Raw genomic sequence first — 25569 nt, 5'->3', positions numbered from 1 at the left:
CACAGTCTTTTGTGGCTTCAGAAATACACACGTTCAATTCCAGCACTGACGGCAGCTTGAAGCTTTAACTTTTTAACATTTTTTGGATTAAGTAGTAAAAAAAAAAAATAAAATAAAAAATAATTTGCGTGCTCCCCCAGAACTGAAAAGCAACGAGTGAACAGAAAAAAAAAAGAAAAAACCCCCACAAATTCCTGAACCAGACTTCTGCAATTCTCAGCTTGTAAAAATAAGGAAACACCTCCTTACAGTGGAGGGTGCTCGGCAGGAAAGGAGATGACCCCCTATGGGAGAGGTGGCCTTTGGAGATGGTTGAAACTTTGTAATTTCATTGAATAGGGTCAGTGCCTGGGTTTATTGTGTTTTATTTCAACACTTGCCATTGTTGCTTTCTTTTGTACCATTTTTGGATGGGTTTTGTCTCTTTGTTTTTTTCACTCTGTGATGGTTTTGCCTTTCTTGGCACAGCTGTCCGACCGTCTGGGCAGTGGCAGCCCCTGACAGACGGCCGTACCCTCCAGTGAAACAGCGCTTCCAGGACCGGTGTCCGGTGAGGTAACGGAGGAGGTGGTCCCTCCCCCGGCAGCACCGTCCCTCCACCACCTAAAACCCCTTGATGTAGCAATAGGCCTCCAGGGTGGCGAAGAGGATGTAGAGCAGCCAGAGGCTGACGAAGAGCAATGTTGTGGCCACTTTGCAGCCCCGGGGGCCGCCCAGCTCCCCCCCAAGGTGAGGTCGCCGGCGGTAGAGGAGGACGCTGATGCAGATGAAGGCGAAGATGGTGAAGAGGGTGACGGAGAACGCCAAGGTGCCTGCTGACACCTGGAACTCCTGCCCCTGCGACGCCCAGTAGATCGCTGCCACCGACCACGCCAGCCCGATGCCCAGGAAGACGTTGACAGCGTTGCTGCCTGTGACATTGGTGATGGAGGCGTCAGCGTACATGTCCTGGACGGCTGCGGCTTTGCTGGCGAAGGTGTCTGGGGTTGAGGGAGGAGGGAAGGAGAAATCACTGGGGGTCCAACAGGAGAAACAGACAACCCTTCATGTCTGGGGGACAAGGAAGGCTCAGGTGTGGCACCAACCAGGTTAGGACACAGACCAAGAGGTGCACAATCCCTTCCTAAGTTCCGAGATCCCAGGGTGCAGACCTTGCCTGGGGACAGGGATTTGGAGATACCCTTCCCAGCCTGAACCCCATCTCATGACAGAGCTTCTCCCCTGAAATCAGGAGCATCTCCAGAGGACTTACCTCCCACCCCATCCCCTCCCCACGGCCACCCCACCTGGTACAGAAGTGCCAAAGGCGACGAAGACGACGGCGGTCACCGAGTCCTTGAGGCCAATGGTGCAGCCGAAGTGGGAGGCGAGGTCGCCGATGACGGCGGTGAGCATGCCAATGATGAGGATGGAGACGACAAAGCAGGCCCAGCCATTGCAGTATTCAGTGGGGGGCACACAGGCAAAAAGCACCTTCCAGAAGACTGTCAGGAAGTGCATCACATAGTCAAAGCAGGACGGCAGGCGCTCCTCACCAGACTCGTCCTCATCCTCATCACCTGCTGCAAACAACATGGAAGGAGAGGTCCAGCATTTATTCCATTGGGGCTGCTCGTGCTCGTCTCCTCCACCCCAAGGCTCCAGGGATTCTGCTCTACTGGGACAAGGTTGTGTGGTGCTGGCCCACAACAGTGAGTTCAAGGCACACCAGGTCCCTCAGTGATGGGTGAGGCTGGGCAAAAAGAATGTCTCCCAGCCACCCCAGAGCCCTCAGGGATGGGGAGTGATGTAGTGGGGTGTTGTACCCACAGAGGGGCAGCCCTGTCCCCATCCATAGGCAGTCACATAGGAGGTAGTCTACCTGGAGATCACTGTTGAGTGGCATGAAGAAATTACACAGGTAAGTCATGTTTTGGGCCAAAACTAGTGGAAAGTAATAGAATTGGGAAACTGGAGATCTCCAGAGCATGGGCTGGGCCATCCACTGCCTCCTCTACAGCTGGGTAGAAAATAGCCCTTTGGGGCAGATGTCAAACCAACCATCAAGGAAAGGTTCAGAAAGATGCCCAAATGCCATTAATGGAACAGACGTGCCTAAAATACCTTCCTCACAGCTGCCTGGCTCTGAAAGCAGTGAGCTCTCTCATCAGGTAACAGCTGGCAGGTCTCTGGACCTTTTCTTTCAGCAGCTGCTGCCTCATGAGGCAACATCTCCTGTCTTCATGTGGTAACCCCCCCTACCCCCAGGAACTCTACGGGCTATGACAGGACATCTCACAGATGTGCTGTCTGCACTGGCCAGGATCCCAGCCAGGATGGGAATTTGCTGCCTGAACACTGCTCATCAGATCACCGAAGCAGCAGGAGCACTGCCAGCTGACATAGCCTTTGAAAACTGGCCTTCTGGAGGGCTCTGCACCAGAAGATGGATCTCTCCATCTGGATGGGCTCCTCACTAATGTACCTGCAAAAGCCCACTATATTTGGAGCAGAGGAGCCCTTTGGACTGGCTTTGCTGATGGGTCACCACAGCTGAGCATCACTGAGCAGGGAGACGCTGTCATTCCAGGCTGCGTGAATCCTGTGGATGTTTGTATGGATTTTCTGATGTCCCCCTCACCTGCGCTCACAGTAATGGCCTCCATGAACTGGTCCCTCCAGGAATGTGTCCCTACAACCAAAGCCAGGTTTGTCTTCCTAATCAGCTTGTCCACGGTGCTCTGTTGTGGGAATAAAGATGCACAGCAATTAAACCATCTGCTAGTGGGCAAGGATGATCTTGCAGTGCACTGTGGTCTCACAGACCCTATCCAAACTGTGCAAGTGTCACAAGCACTCTCATACCAGCTACATTAGGCCATGACTAGGGTCGAACCCTCCTTCTCCCTGGACTGGCTGATCCAAACTTCACCAGAGCCAGCTTGTCTGCCACACCTCAATCTTGATAAGGTTCCTTCTTCCCTCAACCCTGCCTCACCAGAGACAGTTTTGCTTCTGCATCCTCCTGCCCACTGGCTTCTTCTGCTTCCAGCAGGGCATTCTTGCTTTTCTCCCTCCACCCCCACCAACCAGCAGCTCTACTTTTGACATTTCTTGTAGACTTCACCCACCCTTCACTGCATTACATGCTTCTTTTCCTCTCTCCCTTTCCCTGCCCCCTCAGTCTTGCTCTCCAAGTCTGCTTGGCAGTGCTACATGGTGCTTTCCCCTCCTGGAGGGCCCCTAGGACACCTACTGACCTTGAACTCATAGGACTCCTCAATGATGACTTCCAGTTTGGGGTGCTCGCCGAGTATTGGTTTGCCCATCTCTGCAATTCTCTTGGCTTCCTCCTCTTCAACTGTCATCTTCCTCTCAGCCACCTCTGTGGAAGCAAGGCCAACACCAAGCTGTGGGCAGCAGCCCTGGACCTCCAGGCACCATGGGGGCCTCAGCATGGGCTTCTGCCGCCCCCTCACAGCTGGCTAAGTTCACACAGCATTTTGGGGGGCAATGGTGGGGTGTTGGACCAAAGAAACAAAGGACCAAGATTTCTGAATATCCTTCACCAAGAACAAAGGCAATGTGTTTTTAATTTTTTAACAAAAAAAAAAAAACAACACCCTTTAATGTTTCTTCAGTGTGCATTGGTGCTCTTGGTTGACACACACTCTCCCATCACCCCTGCAGTAGCCACAGTTTTGGGGAGACTGAGGTACCAAATCATTCTGCCATTTGGCAGAAGTGCCCTTTAAAACACTTCTCACACCTTGACATGCTCCCTGATTTGTCTTTTTTTCCCCTTTGAGTAGAAAATTGTGGTTGGCTCCTTGTGCCACTCAGTGCTTGATGTAACACTCAGACACACAGAATCACAACCACATGTAAACCTCCCATGAACTGGAAACATGAACAAGAAGTAAATCATGAAACAAGTAGTTTTTCCTTTCATAATACTGTGAGGGTGCTAAGGCACTGGAACAGGTTGTCCAGAGAGACACGAATGCCTTGTCCCTGGAAGTTCAAAACCAGGTTGGATGTGGTGTTGAGCAACCTAGGGTAAGGTGTCCCATGGCAGTGGGGCTGAAACCAGATGATCTTCAAGGTTCCTTCCACCATATTCCATTCTGTAATTCTATATGTAGTTTCTGCTGAAGGAAACTAAACCAGGACCCCGGGTCAGCAGTGTGCCTAGATGACCTTGTGTCAGGCTCAGTCTTGTTGATGACCCGATGTGGACATGATTTTCTGAACCTGAGAGAATTTTCAAGCTCTCAGATGCTGGCTTGAATCCTTGTTCCCAAGGGAAAGTCTTGGGAACCCATTTTCCCTCAAGGATTACTTGTGTAAATAAAGAATTACTTTCCCAAAACAAGACACAGATGTTCAGAGCATGTTTTTCTCTCTTATCCCACCAATGGGATGAAAGGGGTGTTGTTCCTTCCACCAATCAGGGTGACCTGGTTGGAGAAGCTTATAAAAGGGTTGAGAAGACGCTGAATAAAGGCTTTTGGCATCACAAAAGGGGCTGTGGTGTGGATGATTTCTGGGGACCCTCACTCAATACTCTGTGTCCCCTAGCAACAACCCAGCTAACCCAGCAGGGTGCCACAAGAGGGTTCTGGTTGCCCAGATGGGAAGAAGCATCCCAAGCAGCTGGAAGGGTGCCCTGGCAGTGTCCCTAGGCCTGGCCCAGGTCTCCTCTTCCACCCACATGCCTAAGTGCAGGCACATGCTGATAAAACTGACATCTCAAGAAAGGGGCTGGGTTTCCCCTGGCTTTCCTGTGCCTGACCAGCCAGGGTGTACAAGTTGAAATACAGGGCCCAGCTGAGCCTGGGAGTGGGAGCTGGAGCTCTTTAGAACCTGGGAGAGCATATCATGAAGGCAGAGCATTTTGTTCTGGCTAAGCAGTGGGTCAGACATTACCTGAGGTTTCCTGCAGAGGTTACAAATGCTCAGGTAATGCCTTGGATGTGATTAGTCCCATGTGGACTCAAGCAGATCTCATACTTCACACTAAAAATCACACAGAAATTATGCAGTCCCAGTGAAATCTATTTATAAACTCTGACTTCTCTCTTAATCTGCCTTGCTAGATTGACTGCAAAGACTGTAAGTCTTGCAAGACCTTCAGAGTTTATAAAGCATGTAACTCCTGTGGCAGGTGACATTGTTATAACCCATCACAGAAACAGAAAAGTTGCATCCATCATTTGAAATCAATGATGCACATCAAAACCATCACTGCCTAGCTCCAAGACAGCGTCTTCTGGATTCAGGAATCCCCATGAGTTTAGAAAGAATTACAGACAGGGGAGCACAGCACCTGGAGAAGAAGAAGGGCAATGCAGGATGCTGTGGGATGCAGGGGGCACCTTTTTTCACTGAAAGGATAGTTAAACATTGGAATGGGCAGCCCAGGAAGGTGGTGGAGTCACCATCCCTGGAAGAGATCAAGAAACAAGTGGATGTAGCACTTAGTGATACAGTTTAGTTGACATGGTGATGTTTGGTCAAAGGTTAGACACAGTGATCTTGGAGGTCTTTCCAACCTTAATGATTCTGTGATTCCATGATTCTGTGAAAATGTTCTGCTTCACAGTACACTTGGAGGCATGAACTGATGATTATCAAGAACAAGATTCAAGGTACTTATATCCACTGGAACAAAGAATCAGATATAACGTACATCTCTTTTTCTAAGACACAGAAGAAGAAAGTCCAGTCTCTTGCTCTTGCTGGGAGTGTGTGAAGGTGACAAGCTGTGTCCATCAATGAAAATGCAAGTGCTCACACATCAGTTGCCATAGCACATACAATGTGACTTTGCTTCTGTCTGAGCTTCCCATAACTTGAATGTCAGGGGTGAAGGCACCCTCAGCTCCACAAAGCCCAGCTTGGCAGATGAGCTGAGCACATGCTGACGTGCTGACAATACAGAACTGAGCAAAAACACTACAGCCATCCCAGCAGGGCTGCAAAGCCCAGACTTGGTGACAGTCTGACTCACTACAACCTTCCCTGGAATAACTACATCGAAAAGCTGTGGTCACAGCTGGTGGTGCAGTCCCTTAGGCTCCTGCCCACTGGTTGCAGTTGGAGAGTGCAGAAAGAAAATGTCTGGAATCTGAGGAAAGGCTCTGAAAATAGGGAATAACAGGTAGAATTTCCTCAGCTTAACAACCCCAGGAGAAACAATGCAGTGAAACCTCAGTCCCTAATCTAACTGATTTGACAAAAGCCTTTGGCATGGTAAGAGAACATAGAGCCTCACACAAATGTTATGCCTCAAGGTCAGGCTGAACTGCAGGCAGGTCTGTAGGCACATGCAGTGCAGCAAGCTTTCTTATCTCCCTAGGAAATGGTGTCCAACACAGCTTTATCCCAGAACCTGGCATCTTGCTTGTGCTACTTTATATACTTGCACCAGGCAGGACAGTGCAAGATGTGAATCCCTCCCTGAGGAGGAAGGTCTCCTGTGTGTCTTCTCAGTGTGTGCCACGTCCAGGGCCGTTGGGCAGGCTGCATGGGAATGCCTGTGCTCACCTCACACCTTCTAGCATGCGGCTTTGCTGTTTCTGCAAGCCACCTGTGGATCACCTATTGATTCAACAAGCAAGGCTATCAGTTGCCAGGCAGCTCTTAGAGAAAATCAAGCAACATAACCATGTCCAAGAGTATTTATCAGCCTAGGGGCTGGATGCTAGCATGAGCATGGGACCAGACACCCTACCAAGTGAAGATGGTGGGAGTCCTGCTATTCCAGAAGGCACCTTGCCAGCAGACTAAGAGGCACCTTACCAGGTAAGCCACTTGGAGTGAAGAGACAAGCTGACTAGCAATGGAGACCTGCAGCCTACTGACAGCACATCCACAGAGACATGAATAATGGAGGCCCTGATGTCACCTCCTCTGCCATGTGTACAGTGAACTGGGGTGCAGACAGAAGAACACCCAAGAAGGCACGTCAAGGGCATCCTGTGGGGACAGATGATTGAACATGACTGTCAAGCTAAGTCTTTCAGTGTCAGCTGTGAGCAAACCACAGGAGAACAGGCACAGGGAGCACATCCAAATAGGTGCCTCATAGAAATGCTAATAGTGGAAGCTTTTGGATAAGGAAGAAAGGAGGTAATTCCTTAATGTCTCATTAAAATGCAGTCACATTTGTGAATGTGCAACAGGAAAGCAAAGCACATAAACCTAACAAATTTCAAAGGTGCATCTGAAAACATTTAAGCTGCCATTGTATCTTCACTGAGGCTCCATCCTAATGAAGGAATAAAACACAAGGCTGCCATTGCAGTACTGTGCTGGATCTTGCTCAATGAACTCATGCAAGTGACCCATAGGTGCTAAATACCAGGCTGCTGACTGTCCTCTGAAATTAAGGCAGTGGCAGGAAGGACCAATTTAGAAGCCCAGCTGATATTTTTTTTCCCCAAACCTATACTTGCCAAACAGTTACGGCAGGGAGCTAAGCATCTTCAAAGAGCGATACGAAGCACCTGCATGATTCCATCAATACTGCCCACCTACTGTTTAGGACACGTGAGCATCTTGTGGCAGGAATCTGTGTCAACCTCTGCAGAACACCAGATCCCATCTCAAGTCTGCTTCAGGCCTGTTGGGTCCGCCTGTTTCAATGGGATGCTGAGGACTGACTTGAGCCTGTGTTTACTGGCCCAACAGCTGAGAAGGAATAAACTCTTGCAACAACCCAGTGGCAGAGAACAATCCAAATGCTCCTGCATTTCAGGGAAGCACTTCATCCAGCACAGGGTGCATCAGCCTGCCTGTAGAGCCACAGGAGGTTGTTATCCCTGCAGCAAGCGTGGAACACGTTCCCACACAGTCTGGTGTAGGGCTGGGGTCTGGAAGGGCTCCTCCAGGAAGCAGAGAGGACATCTGTGAGGTGTGTCACACATCACCCAACTGTGGTAGCCTGAAAAAACAACTACCAAGGATGAGATAAATGCAAGGGGGAGTGAGGATGGGGGGGGTGGGGGGGTGAGAGGGGTGTTGGGAGACAGATTTTAATTTGGAAGGTCAAGTCTGTCAAGGTGAATGCTGCCAAGTTGCAGCTTAATTATTAACTAGCCTGATTTCTGTTTGTATCTGCATCAGTACCTACTTTTCAATGCGGATTGCACCCTAGACTCCCTGCTGTCAACTCCAATTAAGCCTGATAAGGTCTGGCTGTGCCTATCCAGAACAGAGCTTGCCAGGGCCTTCTGGGCTGCCTCCACCTCCTTCCTGGGAAGGAGAAGGTGGCCAGAGAGGGATCTCCTAGACCCTGTCTGCTACAGCACCTAGGTATGTGCTACCATTGAGTGTTAGGAACCTCTCTGGGCTGCAGGAACACACAGAGGCTGCTGAGGCCAGGCAAGCTGGGGCTGCTGTGGCAGCTGCTGCACCAAAGTACCCAGCTCCTGGTGCCAGGGAGTCAATGAAGTTAGAGAGAATATGCTACAAGCAGGGGAGAAAATGGGTCTGGTAAAATCAAAGGGTGGGTGGGAGGAATGAGGATGAAGGAAGCTTTTGCTTGGGCTGTAGCAACAGCCACAGCTGATACCCACTAGGTGCTGGACTGTGCAGGAAGCAAGGAGAGGTTCTTGGTTAAACCACTCCATGCTCTCATTCTGCTTTGTTCAGATCCCTAAAGCTATGACAGAGAAGGGGGCTGAGCAGCTCCTGGTTATGGTCCTGTCACTGCTGTGCTCTGCAGCCCTGGGCATGTCCCTGCCATGCTCACTGCTCAGCTTTCACCCCACGTCTGTCTCAGTCTCTCTCTCTCAACTTATGTCTGCAGGGCCATCCCAGGACTTGAGCTGCAGTGATCTGCAAAGCACTTTCAGACCTGCACATGACAGGCCATTTCTTGGGCTTAAAATACTGTACACAAATCCCCTCCTCCTTGTCTTTCTTCCAGGGAAAGGGGAGCACTGAGCTGTGTTCCCACATTGCACATTGCTTGCCCACTCAACGTCCTTCAGACTGCGGGGATCAAACAGGAGCTAGACACTGCCTGTGGCTTCCTGGACACATTATAAATCAAAGTTAGATAAAGTCCATTTCTACTGTGTAATCTGGCTGCTGCATCTTTTGAAGCAGGCAAAGGGAAGGCCCTGTAACACCAGCAGAGAGGTAGATGTTCATCACCTAGGCAATGCTGCAAGGCTATCAAACAACCATGGACCAGTCTGTATTCTCTGACACTTGCTGAATAAATTGGACTAAAACCAGCAATGTATTCAATGTATTCAATGTATTCATGAAAGATTGCTGTGAAGGCCATTTCACTCTCCTCAAGCTATCTCATCTCCATCCATTCCTGGAGCAGGCAGGTATCTGCATGAAGGTCACCCCTTTTGGGGACTATCCTGCTAGGAAGAAATTAGAACAATTAAAATGGGATATATTTTTTTGTTGTTGTGGCTTAATAAAATATAATTCTGGCTAAACAAAGTAAATAGTGAGCATGAATGAGTTCCTCTCTCCAGAGCACTGTCAAGCTGTCAGTCACAAGTGGGGAAGACTTCTGGCTAAAAGACACTCTGGCTTTGGAGATTAGCATATGGATATGCCCTCTACAGAAGCACATGCACACATACAAGCACTGGCAGCCTAGGCTGCCTTCTAAAATGTAAGGAATCTGCTTACTTAGCCCTGAAAGCTATTTTTGAGATATGATACATCCCATATACATACCCCAGCGTTCTTTAATGCTAACTGGGAAATGCTGCACATTCATGAGAGGGAGGTTAAAGCACAGGGCTGGGAACTGAGCATTATTCCACTCCTGGCTCTGCCTTGAGATTGCTGCTGACATGACATCCCCAACTGGCCAGACAACTGGCATCTCTGCTCCTCAGTCTTTCCCACTGCAAAGTGGACATGGGAGTTTTAATGCATAAATAAACATATTTAGAAATATTTTCTTTGAACTGAATGAATATGTAGAAATTATGATGTAGAAGTATCTACCATTTAGGTAATTCCATAGCCCTTTTAAGATCTAGACCACTTGAGCCCAAGAACTTTCAAGCAAAGGCTGTGCTCAAGCTTTCAGTGACTTTTGCAAAGGATGGAAAGACCTTGGGACCACTGCTGACAGAGGCAGGGACAACTGGAGCACCTTTGCACTTTAGTATCAAGTATTTCCCTATATAAACAATATACAGAGAGATCACTGCCAGTGTCAAAACAGAAGGTTAAAAACACCCCAGTCTCTCAAGTCTCTCCACAGCTATCCCATACAACTCTGAAGCCTGAACAGCTGGCACTGGACACATGGGCTAGCATTGCATGGCCTTGCAAGTCTGGCTCAGAGAGACAAGAAATTTGGAAGAAATAAATGCTGAGCAGAACCGGTGCCCCTGCCCAGTTACTTCACCTTGTATAAAATTCACAGCCCTGTTTCCCTTGGGAGGACCCTGCAGGCGATCCCCAGTCAGGATCCCTCATTCCTCCTCAGGTAAGGGCTCTTGGGACAAGAGAGGCATTGTCACTTAGGCTCATCCATCAGGGCACCCACACTTTGTGTGAAGAGAAGGGATCACTCTTGTGTGCAATCCCAGTATTGGGGGATGTGGGGCTGTGCAGCTGCTGGCCCTGCAGGAGCTGCCAAAGCAGTGCCATGGGAAGGGGAATGCCCAGGGCTGCAGAGGAGAGCCAGGGCACCCAGCAGTCCCAGGGCACACCCCCAGGAATGGGATGCTGCCCAGGAAGAGCTGTGCAAGCTGCGGCAGGAGGCAAGGGACGAGGCGCGGGACCGACGGATTCCACGGGAACGTTCAATAATGCAGATTTAAAACAAAGATTCCCGTGTGCCTGTGTAACCTAAATCTAACATGACATGGACTAAACGAGGACGTCGCTTCTCTCCCCACTGATTAGCCATGATTGCTGCTGAGTGACACTCCAGCACGTGCCTGCTGCTGGATTGAAGCACGTGTGGGGCCAAGCACTGCGAGCCCAACACACCTCACATGCACAGAGGGCACCCTGAGGCAGCTTGGCAAGGGGGGCACCCCAGGGACCCCTCACCAGACAGAGAGGAGCCTCTCCCTTATGAAGCAAAAAGTAACTTTTCATAGCTGCTGACCAAGTTCTCCAATAACAGCTGCCAAAAGCAATCAGGCTGGATCAAAACAATGGGAGGAAAGTTATGTTATTTTAATAGAAATTATTTGGTTCCCGGAGTTCTGATCAAATTAGGCAGCTACTGAATTAAAGCAATGAAATTACTGGGAAGGAGGCTGAGCTCAACTTATTTCCAGTCCTCCTGGATCTGAAGTGGTAACAAAGGAAACCGTCCAAATCATTCCGAGGAGTTTTCCATAAACACCCTAAGCTAAGGTATTTGGGGAACTGGGGATTTCTGCCTGCCACTAGCAATTTTCTAATTAGTCCAATAGCCAGTGGGCTCAGGACATCCCCTGTGCAGCAGATTTGGCATCCTCTGGAAAGGGGCTGGACTGAAGCCTGCGTGGCAAATGCTGCTCCTTTGGTTTGCAGCACAGCTCAGGCATCACGAATGCTTTGGTTTTCAGCTCTGCTTGCAAACCTGCAGGAATTCGAGCTCCTTCTCATGCCCACCCTTATCTTTCAAGAAATGCTTCTTTAGTGGAAATTCAACCATAATCATATCTGGAATTGAAGGAATAACGACAATACAGGGGGTGTACATTGCACCACAGTGGGATAAAGACAGACCACTGTAATGGGGATTTCAGGCAAGGAAGAGGGGCTCTGTATGAATACATGTGAAATCCTGACACAGCGAAACGAGATGCAGAGTGCAGAACCAGAGCTGAGGGTGAGGAGGGAAATGGTGCTGATCGTACTCTGGTAGTGCTGCTCTGCCGCTGGGCACACCCTGGGGACTCCCTAGGATGAGAGGAGGAGAGCACACAGGTGAAGGCACTGAGGGGTGACACATGACCCTCCACGGGAAGGGGACACCTGCACAACCTTGTACCCTTGCCCACCCCAGGCAACACCGTCCCACAGTGCAGAAATGCCACCTCTCTGCAGAAATCCCTCCCCCAGTGCATCAGCACAACCCAAGCACCACCTAAAAAGAGAGGCTTGAGTCACAGCTTCAGACCAGGCATAGCTGCGTGTGGTGCTTTGCAACTCTGTCTGGATCATTTCCCCCAAACTGCAAGGAAAAATCTGGAATATGGGAAATGCTCTTAGATGTCAATCAATCAATCAATCAATCAATCAATCAATCACTGTTACTTTCTTAATTGTACTGCTCTTAGCTAGTCCATGCTAGACACAAAGACCATGAGCTGGGGTTGTCTGTAACACAAGAAACACAAACGAGGGTTCTGACCACGAGGGACAAAAAGAGAGCCAGAGCAGCCAGAGGAAAGGAGAAAAAGCACTTACCTTGCGTGAGCAGTAGGGCTGTGGTGAGAGAAGAACATGAGAAAGACAGAGAGAGAGAAAAGAAAAAGAGGGAAAAGGTTAATATCCAGTGTGAAGAAGCTGTTTTGCAGATGAAGGCTGTCAGTGAGCAATGGACATGGTGCAAGGCAGCGTGCGAGCTCACCAGGGCTGCATGTTGGGCACAGGCTGGGGAGCAGACACCACAGCAGCAAGGAGAGGAGACTGGGGTGCTCCAGTGAGCACCACGGCACTGGCTCCCCAAAGTCACCCCTTCCCCCCCACAAAGGCAAAGGGATGGGATGCAGCTAGGGGCAAGTGGCAAGGAGGGAAAGGGAAAGGGGGAAGGAGGGTGGTTACACTTGCCACTGGGGCCTGACACAACCCAAACTGACCCAAAGGCACGGGAGGTGCCCTCGCTCATGCCGGGTATGTGTGGTTGTGGCAGGGCTTGGCACAGCTGAGGAGCCCCAATAAACTTGTAGGTATTGAGAAGAGAAGGTGATGGACAGCTCATTGAGAAGAGCAGCATCTGAGGGAGGCACTGATAAAGCAGATGGCCTCCAGCGTCAAAAGGGGCAGGGGGTAACACAGACATGCATCATCCCTCAGGATGATGCCCTGGCTCACCTACACCTATCCCACACCCCACAGGTACCACTTTCAGAGGGTCAGGGTGCCTAGAGGAGTATAGGCACATATAGAGCATCACTGTTTGAGTCCTCCTGGATGTCTTTGTTCCAAATTGCTGGTCGGCCTGACAGTGCTGCATGGACACAGACCATGCAATGTCACCATAGTGGGATGCAACTGCCTGTCAGGAAATGTGACTGTGGTCCCCTGAGATTTGAGGTGGGAGGAAAAGAGGAGAAAGGGGCGAAGGTCCTTGGAAGGGATGACCTTACCCTGGCTTGCCATACAGACACAGCCTAGCCCCCTTGGGCAGTGACCCCCTGACCCTCTCCTCTCTTTATCCACTCCCCAGAGATGTCACAAAGAAACATCTGGCTGGATCCCTCTTAAGTGTAACCCAGAGACAGCCACTGCCTACATCCAGGTACCAAGCCAGCTACAGCAGAGTCAGTATAGCAAAAAAACTCAAATGCTCTTTGAGGAGGGCCAAGTTTGTGCCTTAGCTTTTTCTACTTGTCTTTCAAACAGCAAACCAATCCCTAAAGACTTGGTTGCATGTGATGACAGTATTGTAATTACTAACACTTATTATCATGCACTTGTAGTCTCAGAAGCTTAAAACTCTGTACAGAGTCAGTATTAACAGCCCTATTTGACAGATGGTGAAGCAAGCAAAAAGAAGCTAAAGGGAACATTCTGCAAACTCAGAAGTGGGCTGGAGTCCAAAAGTGCTAATTTTCCCAGACTTGCTTGTTCGGGCCTCTGAAAAGCAGGCACTTTTATATAGATGCACCCAATTGTATCTGTGCTATTTGAAAGTGATTTCCCAAGCAATTTATCAAAGGTTGAACAGCACATCCATGACAGAGCCAGGGAAACTAATCCTGAGTCCTGACATCCAGTCACTTCCTTGCTCTGTTGAGCAGCTTTGCCAACAGCCTGCAGAGAGACACTGACCCAGTAAAGATCTTCATCCACTGATCCATCTCCCCAGCTGGAAGGACTGTGGGCAATCCAAGAGATCTCCCTTGTCCATGAGAGCAGGTAGAGGCACAGTGAAAGGTGAAATGAAGAGGCTCCTTGCTGAGCATCCCTTCTGTTTCGGGGTCAATTCCTTTTGAAAGCCAAAAGCTTTGGGGGAACTATTTATGAGTACATTCTGCATTAAGTGCAGTGCCACTGAGCCAGAAGATGCAATGGGATGTTTGCTCTGCCTGCACCACCTCCTGTCATCCACACACCTCTCCTTGAAGTCTCTAACAGGCTCATTGGTACCCCTGGTAGCGTGAATCTGGAGTTTTCCTTGTAGCTCTGTCCTGCTGCAGTTCGTGCTGTCATGGGACCTCCTTATTGCTCCATGGTCTTCTGGTTCTCCAGACAATGTGCAGAAATTTAATTTGCCTTTTGCAATTACAAGCACTAGTACAATGGGTCGATTTGGTGTTCATATGTAATATAATGAAATATTACTGGGACCCTAAGCTACTGTGGCTGTTAAAAAAAAAAAAACACTGGTTCCTCATATTTTTAAAAACTGTTATTATACTGCTCTGGGATTTGAGTTTATTTTTTTTCCCTATTTGCTTGTGAGACTGAAAAAGAACAATTTTTCCTCCCTTTCCCTTATGATATGATACATGAATATTTGAAGAAGCCCATAAAGCTATGAATGAAACATCAAGAATACAGCATGCAGAAAGCCAAGGGATTATTTTATCTTTATATTTCTGAGTGAATGCTGTGCATGCAAGCAAGAAAATGATTTCACGGACTAAAGCTTTCTTCCTGCACACACATCTGCTAATGTGCCCTTAGCCCTGACCTGTAATGTTTCCTGACAGCCCATCTGGGGATGCTGTACCTGTACCAGCTTCACTGATGGCCTCTGTGTTGTTCCCACCCCACAAGCCCCCCTCCACTCTCCCCAGCCTGGGCTGCATCCCTCCAGTCCTCCCCAGGGCACCTCTCCCTCTCCTGCACTGCTGCTCTGCACATCACGCTCCTCGTGGGGCCAAGCCAGGCCACCTCACAGCTCCTGGCATCTCAGGTAGTCTCAGAGGCTTAACATGTGTACTCTTACAGGGGACTGCTAAAATTAGCTCCGCAGCCAAATCCAAAATAGCAGTCCCAAGTATCCCTTACCTAACCCTTGCATGGTGTGATTGTGGACAAACACGTGTGCCTGCAGATAAGGGGGCTGCCACACCGACTCACCCAGGAGGACACAAAGCCTTTGGCTCTGGATCCCTGTTCCTCCTTCACTGGGGTTTCTCTGCCCTGAAGGCTTGCTTTTGACTAGGTGAAGTTGAAATTGCATGCATGAACTCTGCTTCCCTTGCCACCCCTGAAAATGGACAATTTAGACCTGAATTTCAAAAAGCTGCTAAAAATCTGTTTACTAATAAGCCATTTAATCTGCATGGTTTTGGTGTACTTTGAGGTCAAATTCTGCTGTGACATGCATGTTGGTGTGGGTTGCAGATCAGGAATTTCATTACGTCTTGCGTCATCTCCAAAAAGCCTAAAGCAAGAGGAACCAGGCTTGGGATTGAAGCAGACCAGCAATCCCATGGTTACAGCAACCTGATGTGCTGAATGTGTGTCCCAGCCTTTTTGTAAACAGTGAAATACTTTTCTCTGCTCTTTACCTTACTGAGAGATTGGACTATGCTGCTTTATTCTGGACTCATTCTTCATTAACATAAATCTTTTCTAATCAGTATTCCTAAAGTCTCAGAGAAGCCACTGTGTAGATAAAGTTAAAGGCCTGGGATTTAGAGAGTGAGTTGAAATGAGGGAGGGGAGGATGAATTTTGAGGAGACTCTCAGTTACACAGCAGGGCAGTCACAGGATGCCAAAGGCAAAGAGAACACACTGCCTCCACCCCCTGCACACTGGAAGGTGACCAAGAAGTGACCATATGAAGCACAGACTCACTTCCCCAAAGAGATAATGGTCCTCCATCTTCCAGATGTAACTGCCCACAGGCTCTGCCTCTAGATTTGCTGTAAGGTGAGTAAACTGTTTCCCTAATAGATTGTGAAGAGATGTAAGCATGGGGTTTTTTACAGACTAAACAAGGCAGAGATTTTGCAGCATTAACCTGAATGCTATTATTATTGAAGTCAATAGCAAAGCTCTTGCAGACTCCACAAAATTCCTCTCCATCAGGAGAATCAGCAGCATTCAGTCTAATCACAGAGCTGTGAGAAAATTATTAATCCTTGAGGGAGTGAGGTAACAGCAATCTAACATTTTTTTTGCTATTCTCATCAGCAGCTGATGGAGCTGATGAAGGAGTTTCTTAGCTTCTTAACTTCAGAAAACTGCAGCACATGTATCAATACAGCTTATCTTAAACAGGTATGGATCTTTGTACCAAGTCAAATAATTTCATCAATATTTTGATACAGACGGATCAATCCAAGCTGGGAATCCTTCCTTCTTTGCAGTTTAATCCTTCCTCTGTGACTCCCAGTCATCCTCCCTCTGGGCACAAAGCTTTCCCATCTGAGGTGCTAATACTTGATTAGAAGATGTGCTATGAGATTTGTCTGCCCCAGCAGACTATGCTGGGAGGGCTGAGAAGACTTCAGACAAAATCCTCCCAAGCCAGGGCACACCAACCAGCTGTTAACAGTGTTTGCTCTGTACTCCCATTTCCAGCGAAGTTGTATCTTGTGGGAGACGTGCTTTCTGAAGCAAAACTTTGCATGAAGGTTGTCAGTCCCTTTTACAAAACATAACCCTCAAGACTCAGCCTTCAAGCACCAGCCCTGAAGTTGAATCTTCCACCAGTGTGCCATAAGCCGAATTCTCACAAACTGATTCCCAGTAACCCTCATGTAACACATTTTTCCAAATGCCATTTGCACCATTATTTGCAATCAAGTGAAATCTTCCAAAGTAGCCTCACTTGCCATTCAGGCTGTATCAACACTAAGATTAACCACAACTGAAGCAGAAAAGCAACTTCATCCAGGGAACGCAAAGCAAGTTCTTCTCTTGTAACCCAAGGCTGTGGAAAAAGTATGAAAGCTAATGTGTGAAGAAAGTATTGCTCCAAAATCTTGCTGGGACAGCAGAAAAATCCACAATCTGAGTTGTGAGCTGACACAATAGCAGAGTTGCAATGAGAGCAAGAGTCAAACCAACAGACTGCATCTCATCATAAAGGAAGAGACTCATTTCCCTGCAGGAACCCTTTAAAAAGGTGCTGACAAAAGGATGCCCAGAAATGTGGTTCAGGGTGCAGGGAAGTTTCAAAACCCTGCAGCACTCAGCAAACAAGGATTCAGTTCACATGACTTTGCATATGGAGGAAAGGTGAGACCAGAAGGATTTGAAGATTAACTTCTTAGAAATGGAGAGGACAAAAAAAGTCAGGAAACCTGGGAAATGGCCAGGAGGATAGAAAAAAGCAACATTTATCATCCTGGCCAAACAAAGAATGTGAGTCTCTCTCTTTGATTTCTTTTTACTCATTCACTTTGCTATGACAAGTTTGCAGCAAGCACCATCTTTGCCAGGGCTCTGCATCTAATATGCCACTACCGAGTCAGTACTAGTCGTCATCACAGGCCAGGCTGGCAAGATACCAACCTCAGATACCTGCTCTCATCTCTTTGAATTATTGGAGCACATCAACGAAAAGAGCTGCTGTAGTAAAACTACTTGATGTGATTTGTTTGGGTGATCAGAAAGACTTTGAAAAACTCCAGCTGCAGAAAGTGATTGACGAAAAAGAACAGATGAGAGACAAAGCAGATGTAGCATTTATGTAGCAGGAGTAAGTGATCAGCTCTCCTTACAGCAAGGGTTAACAACTGAGTGTCCCAAGGCTCAAAGCAGCATGACTGATGTAACTGGGGATAAACAGTGAGGGGCAGCATCTGCAGATGATGCAAAATGTTCCAGTTCAAAGGCTGTATCAGTGGCTGCTCTACAAGCCCTGGTCAACTTGAAGACAGGTATTTGTGTTTGGACCGCCACAGGAACACTTCTGAGTAGAGATGATTTCTCCTCCAGTAAGGTGCTAGCAGGTGCAGAGAGCAAGAGCAATAGGATGAATTTCATGCTGAGTTTTGGCACTCACAGAGATCCTCCTGGAGACCCCTGTGCCCCACAGCTCTGATTAGGGCCAAGGAGAAGTTCCCTTGACTGGAGGTGACTGCTTTGTATTGGCAGGTGTACAGGACAGCACAGACATGCAAATCAACCGTGTGGCAGCAAGCCCTGCTCCCACCTGCCATCCTCCTCCACTGCATGTCTGTCGGGAACCACTGCCAGCACAGCCTGCAGTAGTGTGGGTACCCCCAGGGACAGCACTCTGGGTCTGAAGAGCACCAGGCTCCGGACTAAGTTCTGCGTCCCAAAATAAATCACTCAAACTCTGCCCCAGGCTGCTTTGAAAAACACGTACTACTTCTCCCTGTCATCAGCTCTGCCATCACTCCAGGGAACATTTCACCCCTGATTTCATCACTGCCACCTAGTTTGTGTCCCTAAGGTAAGCCAGGAGCTGCCCTCTGCATGGAGAGGTCCTGGGCCGGGTGCAGCCCCTCAGCACAAAGCAGTGTTAGTGCAGGCACAGCCGGCTGTCTCGGCATGACCTGGATTGCAGATTACTGCCAAACATGACTGCCATTCATCTGAGGTGCCCAACACCACCCTGCTTCCAGAGGAGCCAGGAGAGGTTCCAAAGACACTGCAAATAGCTGAGAGCATTGATCCTCCTACAGCACCGAGGCACAGGCTCAGTGTGACACAGCAAACTGAGGAGCAACAACAAAATGAGGACACACTGTCAAGAAAACCGCATCTTTTGCGGCACTGGGAACAAATGCATGAGTAGCCAAACCCCAAGAGACTCACTCAAGAGCCACGGGGCCTGGGCTCCCAAGGAGAGGCCACAGCTGTGCTTTGCCCTTGCTGTGTAAGTCACGTGAGGGTACGTCCATCACCACAACAAAACCCAGCAAAGTCCCAGCTAGATGACTGTGGTGTGGCATTTTCCCTCTCTGTGGGCACGGGGCAACGGCAGCACCTGCATGATGTTGGCAGGAGCACGTGTGCCGGGGTCAGCAGGAGCATCCCTTCCCAAAGCCGCACGGCACGTCACACGATGCCCGAGCGCGTGCCTCCTCTGCGCCGCGAGCCAGCTGCTCATGCGTGAATTCTGTGGAGCTGCTGGCCACAGCATCTGCTCTTGATCGCTCACAATGCTCGCTGCGGGAAAGCCTCACGCAGCTCCTTATTCTTCATGCCAGGCACAAGGTAGGCTCAGCGGAGATGCCGCAAAGTGCAGCAGTACGGAGCTGGGGATCTTTCCAGATGCCCTGGATTTAGTGTAGCGACTGTGCCACCTTGTGCCAGCAACATTTACAAATGCAGGTTAATCTCCTGCCTCTTAGATTTTAAAACCATGGTGCTCTCACTCTGACTTTTCTCTAAGAGGCCAACCAGGGCCCTGTGTCTCCTCCCTGGCACAGTCCTTTACTTCCTCCAGGCAAAAGAGGGTCTGTCCAAGGGTGTGCCCTCTGCTCCTGGCCTGCAGGCTCTGTGCTGCAGATCAATATAGTCCAGCTCTGACCTCTTCTCTGCCTGTTGCAAATCAGACAGCCCCACTGACTAGAGCTGATACAGATGTAAATAAGAGACATATGACACAGCAAACTTGCTCTGTAGTCCTAGCAATAATGAGGATGTTTTACAATTGGTCCACTTCAGGAGCCATTCAGATTTTTTTCAAACACTTGTTCTTATTCAGCCAGGTGCAACGTGACCTGTGTAGGAAAAAGAAACGTGGGACTTCATAAAACCAGTCCATTTCTGACTCTGTGTACTTATTCTGCTCATTGTTTAGAAAAGGATGCAGGATTCGCAGAGAGCAGACAGCTGAGAAAAAATTCACTGTGTTGCTCCAAGCTGACAAGTGCATAAGCAGGAGAAAGCCAGGGGCCTGTGATTTTCCTCCTGGACCTGCTGAGATGGAGGTGGTAGACCCATAGATGGGAAGGGACACATGTGGAAAGGAGACCCCAGTGTGGTTCTAGGACTGAAGACTTTGAACCAGGACCGAACATTTGGCCTTCACAATGCCCAAGAAGAAATCTGAGCTTACTGTGGGTGAAGTAAACAGATACCTACGTGGAAGCTGTGGCATTATAAAGAGTAGTAAAATACCTAGTGACACAATAAGCTGAGGCCAGACAAATTCTACGTAGAAGTCATGCTTACATCTTTACCCTGGAGGGCAGTTGATTGCTGGGACATACTTCCATGGGATATGGCAAGGTTGATCACTGCTTCTGCTCAAGGGCAGTTGGACTTCAGTGAAAACTGAGGGCCTGTGCTTGACAAAGTGAAACCTGATATCCCTCATTGCCTGTGGGCTGCAGGAGGCAGTCTGACAGTATTAAAATATGGGTTTACATTTTACAAGTCCATGGATGCTGTACGATACTGAAATGCTAACACAACCTGTGTCTATCCTGAACATCCTACGGAGCAGTCTATGGGAGCTTGGACTGGGCAGAGGGCAGCTGCTGTGCTGGTGAGATAAGAAAGAGAAGACATTTCAGCAAGCAAAAGCTGTGCTGTGCAGCACATGGGCAGCAACCAGGTGCCCCACCACCACCAGCAGCACCTGAGAGCAGAAATAAGCCTGTGGGCACACACATCTGTAACAGGCATCCAGAAGGTAGATTTGAATTCCCTTTTTGTAAAGTGCCCCTGTTTAAATCTTGGCCCTACCAGGCCACCCCAAAGCTAGCAAAGCCAGCAGCAAGACAGTGAGAAAGGGGTCAAACACATACAGGACAAGGACAAAGATAGATGTAGGCGAGACACAACTTGGGTGTCTTGTTTCAGTCTGGGTTTATTCCAGCTGTGAATCCTGGTCTGCTGGGAGATCCTCACTGCTGATGAAGTAGGACCTCAGTAGAGCTTCATACCCTCTGCATGACAGACTGTGATTGTCTGTGACATATTAAAGGGGTTTTCAAATGGAAGACATGAAGAACCATTTAAAAAAAAAAAAAAGGCAATACAAGTTACTTCACACCTTCTCTCTTCTCCTATGGACTTTTCACCGCACTTCATAGGGACCCAAGAACACTAAAGCAGTGCCACCACTGGAGGCAACAACAGAGGGAAGGACAGGGGGAGTACAGAAAGAGCTGAAGGGGGCAGCCATGCATTACACCCTTCTCTTGCCTTTTGCATTCCCCAAGGTCCTGGCAAAGAAGCAGGAGCAGGGAGAACAGCAAAGGTGTGCTCAGAAAAAAAACCAAACAGATCAAGACAAGGAAACCCAATCAAAATAAAACAGCCTCTGAGACTCAAGCATTGCACAAAAGGAGGATCAGAAGTAAGCTAGACTCTTAAAGGCAGAGATGACACCGAAACAGGGTAAGAGCAAGAAAACAGGAGGGCAAAGAGTAAAAGTCGATCCCTCTACAGGAGGAGGAGGAGAAAAGGAGGAAGGGTAAGGAGGAGAAAGAAGGTTATATTTTCTGGATTTGGGGTTTGGATACTTGATTCTGATTTTTTTCTTTTTTGCATTTTTTTCATAAAGGATCTCACACCTGATATTCCACGTTCCATCCATTGCGGTTCACCAAGGGCAATGAAGAAATTCTCCTGCCTTTCGTATTCCTCCTCATCTACTATCTTAACCCTTATGGTCTTCCTGTAGGGACAACAAGAGAGACAACCGTGTACAGCGGGTCGGCTGGCTGGAGGCGAGGCGGCAGCAGCGGCAGCGGCGGCGGCGTGGGCTCCTGGCACGCAGCCCCTTCCCACTGGGGCGGTGTGCGTCGGCCCGCCTGTCGGACACAGCATCCTCGCAGCGGCTCCTTGGGAGCAGGGGTGTTAGGGGCAGAAGGGGCTGGCAAGGGAGTGAGGAGGGAGGGAAAAGTGGGAGGAGGACCTTGCTGATGGTTAGTGGAAGGCGACTTCTGCAGCGCATTTTTTTTCAGTGTCAGATGGTAATGGAAAGGGTATTGGTTGCCTGAAAAGTACCAGGGACCACCACCCTGAGCTACCCACTGCATTCTAGCTGGAGGACCAATTTCTTCTTACCATTAATAGTAAATACAGTAATAAAACCCTCACGATCAATAATAAATCTACAAGGACTCTGGGCTGAGAACCTGAGGAGAAGAGAGAGACACATTCCCCAGCGGGGTGAGGTAGGTCTCTGCCAGTGACTACAGCTCCACCAGCAGCTAAGGGAGCTAAAGGTTCTAATTCCCATTTTTCAAATGGCACATCTTATTGCTTTCTCTCCTTGATAGTATCTACCTCATCCTCCTGTCCTGTTCCTCAAATGAGGATGCAGTCTTCCCAGGGGATGGACAGCTTTGCTGGGACCTCACAGGGGACACAATGGGACAACGCCCCCAAGGCTCAAAAGGAAATGCCCTGGGCACTGGAGCAAGTCTAGCCTCTTCCCCCTGAGGCCAGCTCATCTGGCTCCCTCCAGTACCCCTGCAATGCCCACAGCTGCTGTGAGCCCCCAGGCAAACCAAAGTAGCCACTAGCTCTTCAATGCCCTCAGCTCCTGCTTCCAGAGTTGCTCTGTGACAACCAGACCAGGGGTTGCACAGCCTTTGCCCACTGCTTCTGAGAAGTCACAGAGCTGTTTCTCTGCCAGGCCTCAATTCCTGTGTTTTTCTACCATGGGTCTGACTGGAACAACCCATAGGACCAGGGCTGGGTGATGATCTGAGATGCTGGATGTGTTTCTAGCCAGTATCCTCACACTGACACAAAAAAATTTGCTTGGGCCCTCCAGTGGGGTGGGGCAGAAGGTTCCTCTCAAGTCACCAAAGAAATATGGACAAGCAGGGCTGCTCTCCATCCTTCTCTCTCTCCTCCCCTCACCACTTTGCCTCTCAGCAGCCCCAGCACCACTCCCCATGCCACCCCGTGGGTACCATGTGACACGGTGTGCGCGCACAGCAGTGTTTAGGGCACAGCAGTTGGAGACAGAGAGACATCAGAGGAAGAGGAAGAGAAGAGGAGGAAGGAGATGGAAGAGAGGAGGAAAGAACGTTAATGTTAGTCTGCAGGGCCAGTACTACACCTTTCTGTAAACTCATATCCACCATGCGGGGGCTCATCAGCTCAATGAAGAAATTCTTGGTTTTTTCATACTCCTCATCATCAATTACCTTGATGTGAACTGTTTTGCTGTGGACGGAAAAATAATAAGGGTCATAAAGGGGAGAGGGGAACAGAGAAGCAAAAGACAAGGAAGGATGGAGTTAAATGGGTACATTAGAGAGTCAAAGTTTTCTCACCCACTGAAAATGCTCAACACGGCCCTTTGAGACAGACTGGGACCCCCCTTCTGTCAGTGACACTGGCCAATTTCCTGTTTAACCCAAAGGCAGAACGGCAGGCCAAACTACAAAGTGAAGCTTGACAAAATCCCCCAGCAAACTGGCTGAGGGCTCAGGCTGTGGGCAGTGAGGTCTGATGGCCAACAGGGCTTTCCTGTTACCCCTGTGCATGCACACCCACACCCACACCCACCCCCACCCACACACACACACGCACACACAGACACACCCACACCTGTACAACAGCAGCTACACAAAGCACACACACCCTGCTGGCACCACGCTGCTGCCTCAGCTTCATTGGCCTGCTCTGAAGTGCTGGCTGCTGGAGCAGCTGGGCAGCAGATCCTATGTTTCTCCTTCAGCAATTTTCTTACAAGTTCTTGTACCATTTTGTGGGAAAAGAAGAGCTAAGTGTGTCATGGTTTCCTTCACAGCAAATACACGCCTTATGCAGAGGTTACTGTCCCACAACTTTCACACCCAGAGAAAACAGGAGAAACAAGTCAGACTGCCAGACCACTGCCTCCTCACAGCCAGGCTGTACTGACTGTTGCAAGTTCAAAATTACCCCTGCACTCCCCTCATTCTCCCAGTGGCTGCAAAGGTTCATGCAATGCCATCCCTTGCTCATGACTGAAGAGGTTGGTGCTTTGCATCCAAGCTGGTTTAACACCCAACACATACAACAAATACAAATACAACATTGTCTGCATGTGTAACTCCTCTGAATGGGCATCTGCTTGCCATCTTGGGGCTCCTGGGCTTTTAGTTGACCCCAACCCCAAGCTGGCTCTGCATTTTTTAAACCAGAAGTCAATTCCACATAAGAAGTGTTTCCCTTACCTCAAAACAATTGCCCCAAGAGCCACCAGGCAAGTTGCCCCTCCTGCCAGTGAAAGATTCCCTGCTTCCCACAGCTCTGTACCCGCACATGGCCCTGCAGCAACAGCCTCTTCTTTCCTCCTGCCCATCCTCACCAGTCAGATCAGGCCCAGGTGCATGGTGTGCACAATCAGTCTTGACTGGCAATGGGAAGGAAGAGAAATGCAGGACTGGTAATCACAGTCACTGGCAATCTGTAAAGATAGACCCAAATTCAAATCTCTATGTGCTTCAGCCTGTAGCCTTTGGCATTGAATACACCCTGTGTCTTTGATCTCACAGCGCTTCAGAGAACAAGCAGTCCAGCCCTGTACCCTGGGGATGCTGTGATCCCCACCCTGGGGATGCTGCCACAGCCAGCCTCTGGAAAATCACCATTTCAGCACAGAGCAGGAGAATCATCACTGCAGCTTGCATTCCTACTGATATCATTAAGGACCACAAAATTATTCGGTCAGCCTACAATTTGACCCTCAAGTTATAATTGCTCCTGCACTCCAGCTGTGGAAATCCTGTGCTGACTCTGATCTTGATCTTGGTCCCAACACTTCTCTTTCAAATGATGGCACAGGGGTAGGAGTATAGTTTTGATAACATCTGCCTATCCATCAGTGCAGGAATATGCAAGAAAAAATCACCTCCAATTCTTCTTTCTGAGCTAAATCAGCTTTATTTCTGCCAGTGCTTGCTCTACCCATACCCTGCACTTATGCCAGCAAGCCTCCTTTCCCTTCTCTAGACTCCTTCAATCCCTGCTAATCCAGCCTGAAAAATTTTAAAAGGTCTGTCTCTGGTGTAAATGTTGCTGCTCTGCTAAGAGTTCATCATGATGATTTTTTGTTGCATTTTTGTTGGAGATGTTGAATTTGGCTTTTGAAGCAGATGTTATCTGGGCCCCTGATACTTTGCAAAGCTTGTTCAATTTGCTGAGTTAAACCTACAGCTGATTCATAGCTCTGATCTTTTCCTTGCTCATTACTACAAAACAGAAGGTGGGTTTTTCAGAAGCAGCCAGTGCTTCCTGGACGTGGGTTGCTTTTAAAAATCCTTTTCATAAGTACCATAGCTTATGGTTTTTCCATTTTAGGAACTTCAAAATACTCAGTATTGCTTGTCTGCAAAAATTTGGAAAGAAACACCACAGACCCTGTTTCCTGGGAGCCAGCTTATCTACTGCAACAAAGCTATTCTAAGGCTTTGTACAGTTAATATTATATATGCAAAGCATTTGACTTTCCTTTCCTTTCCTTTCCTTTCCTTTCCTTTCCTTTCCTTTCCTTTCCTTTCCTTTCCTTTCCTTTCCTTTCCTTTCCTTTCCTT

At 48.8% G+C, this 25569-nt stretch overlaps 1 protein-coding gene across 5 annotated transcripts in view; it reads right to left on the bottom strand.

Moving 5' to 3' along the window:
* Window positions 1–326: 326 nt before the first annotated feature.
* Window positions 327–25569, bottom strand: part of SLC8A3 (solute carrier family 8 member A3) — a 113084-nt gene continuing 87841 nt past the window's right edge. The window contains exons 3-8 of one of the 5 annotated variants that reach the window (XM_015630210.3): window positions 23106–23212; window positions 12385–12402; window positions 3240–3364; window positions 2621–2720; window positions 1287–1559; window positions 327–980 (exon numbers count right to left, since the gene is read on the bottom strand). In XM_015630210.3, coding sequence (XP_015485696.1) covers window positions 604–980; window positions 1287–1559; window positions 2621–2720; window positions 3240–3364; window positions 12385–12402; window positions 23106–23212 — 1000 coding nt within the window. In that variant the 3' untranslated portion in view covers window positions 327–603. Of the gene's footprint in view, window positions 981–1286; window positions 1563–2620; window positions 2721–3239; window positions 3365–12384; window positions 12403–21603; window positions 21708–23105; window positions 23213–25569 lie in introns of all 5 variants that reach the window. The other 4 variants (XM_015630212.3, XM_015630206.3, XM_015630209.3 and 1 more) reach the window with 4 other exon arrangements.

The sequence above is a fragment of the Parus major genome, chromosome 5 (genome assembly GCF_001522545.3).
Source record: "Parus major isolate Abel chromosome 5, Parus_major1.1, whole genome shotgun sequence".
In the NCBI taxonomy this organism is placed as follows: domain Eukaryota; kingdom Metazoa; phylum Chordata; class Aves; order Passeriformes; family Paridae; genus Parus; species Parus major.
Note: the sequence above shows the minus strand (reverse complement) of the source record. Positions and strands in the feature narration are given on the sequence as shown.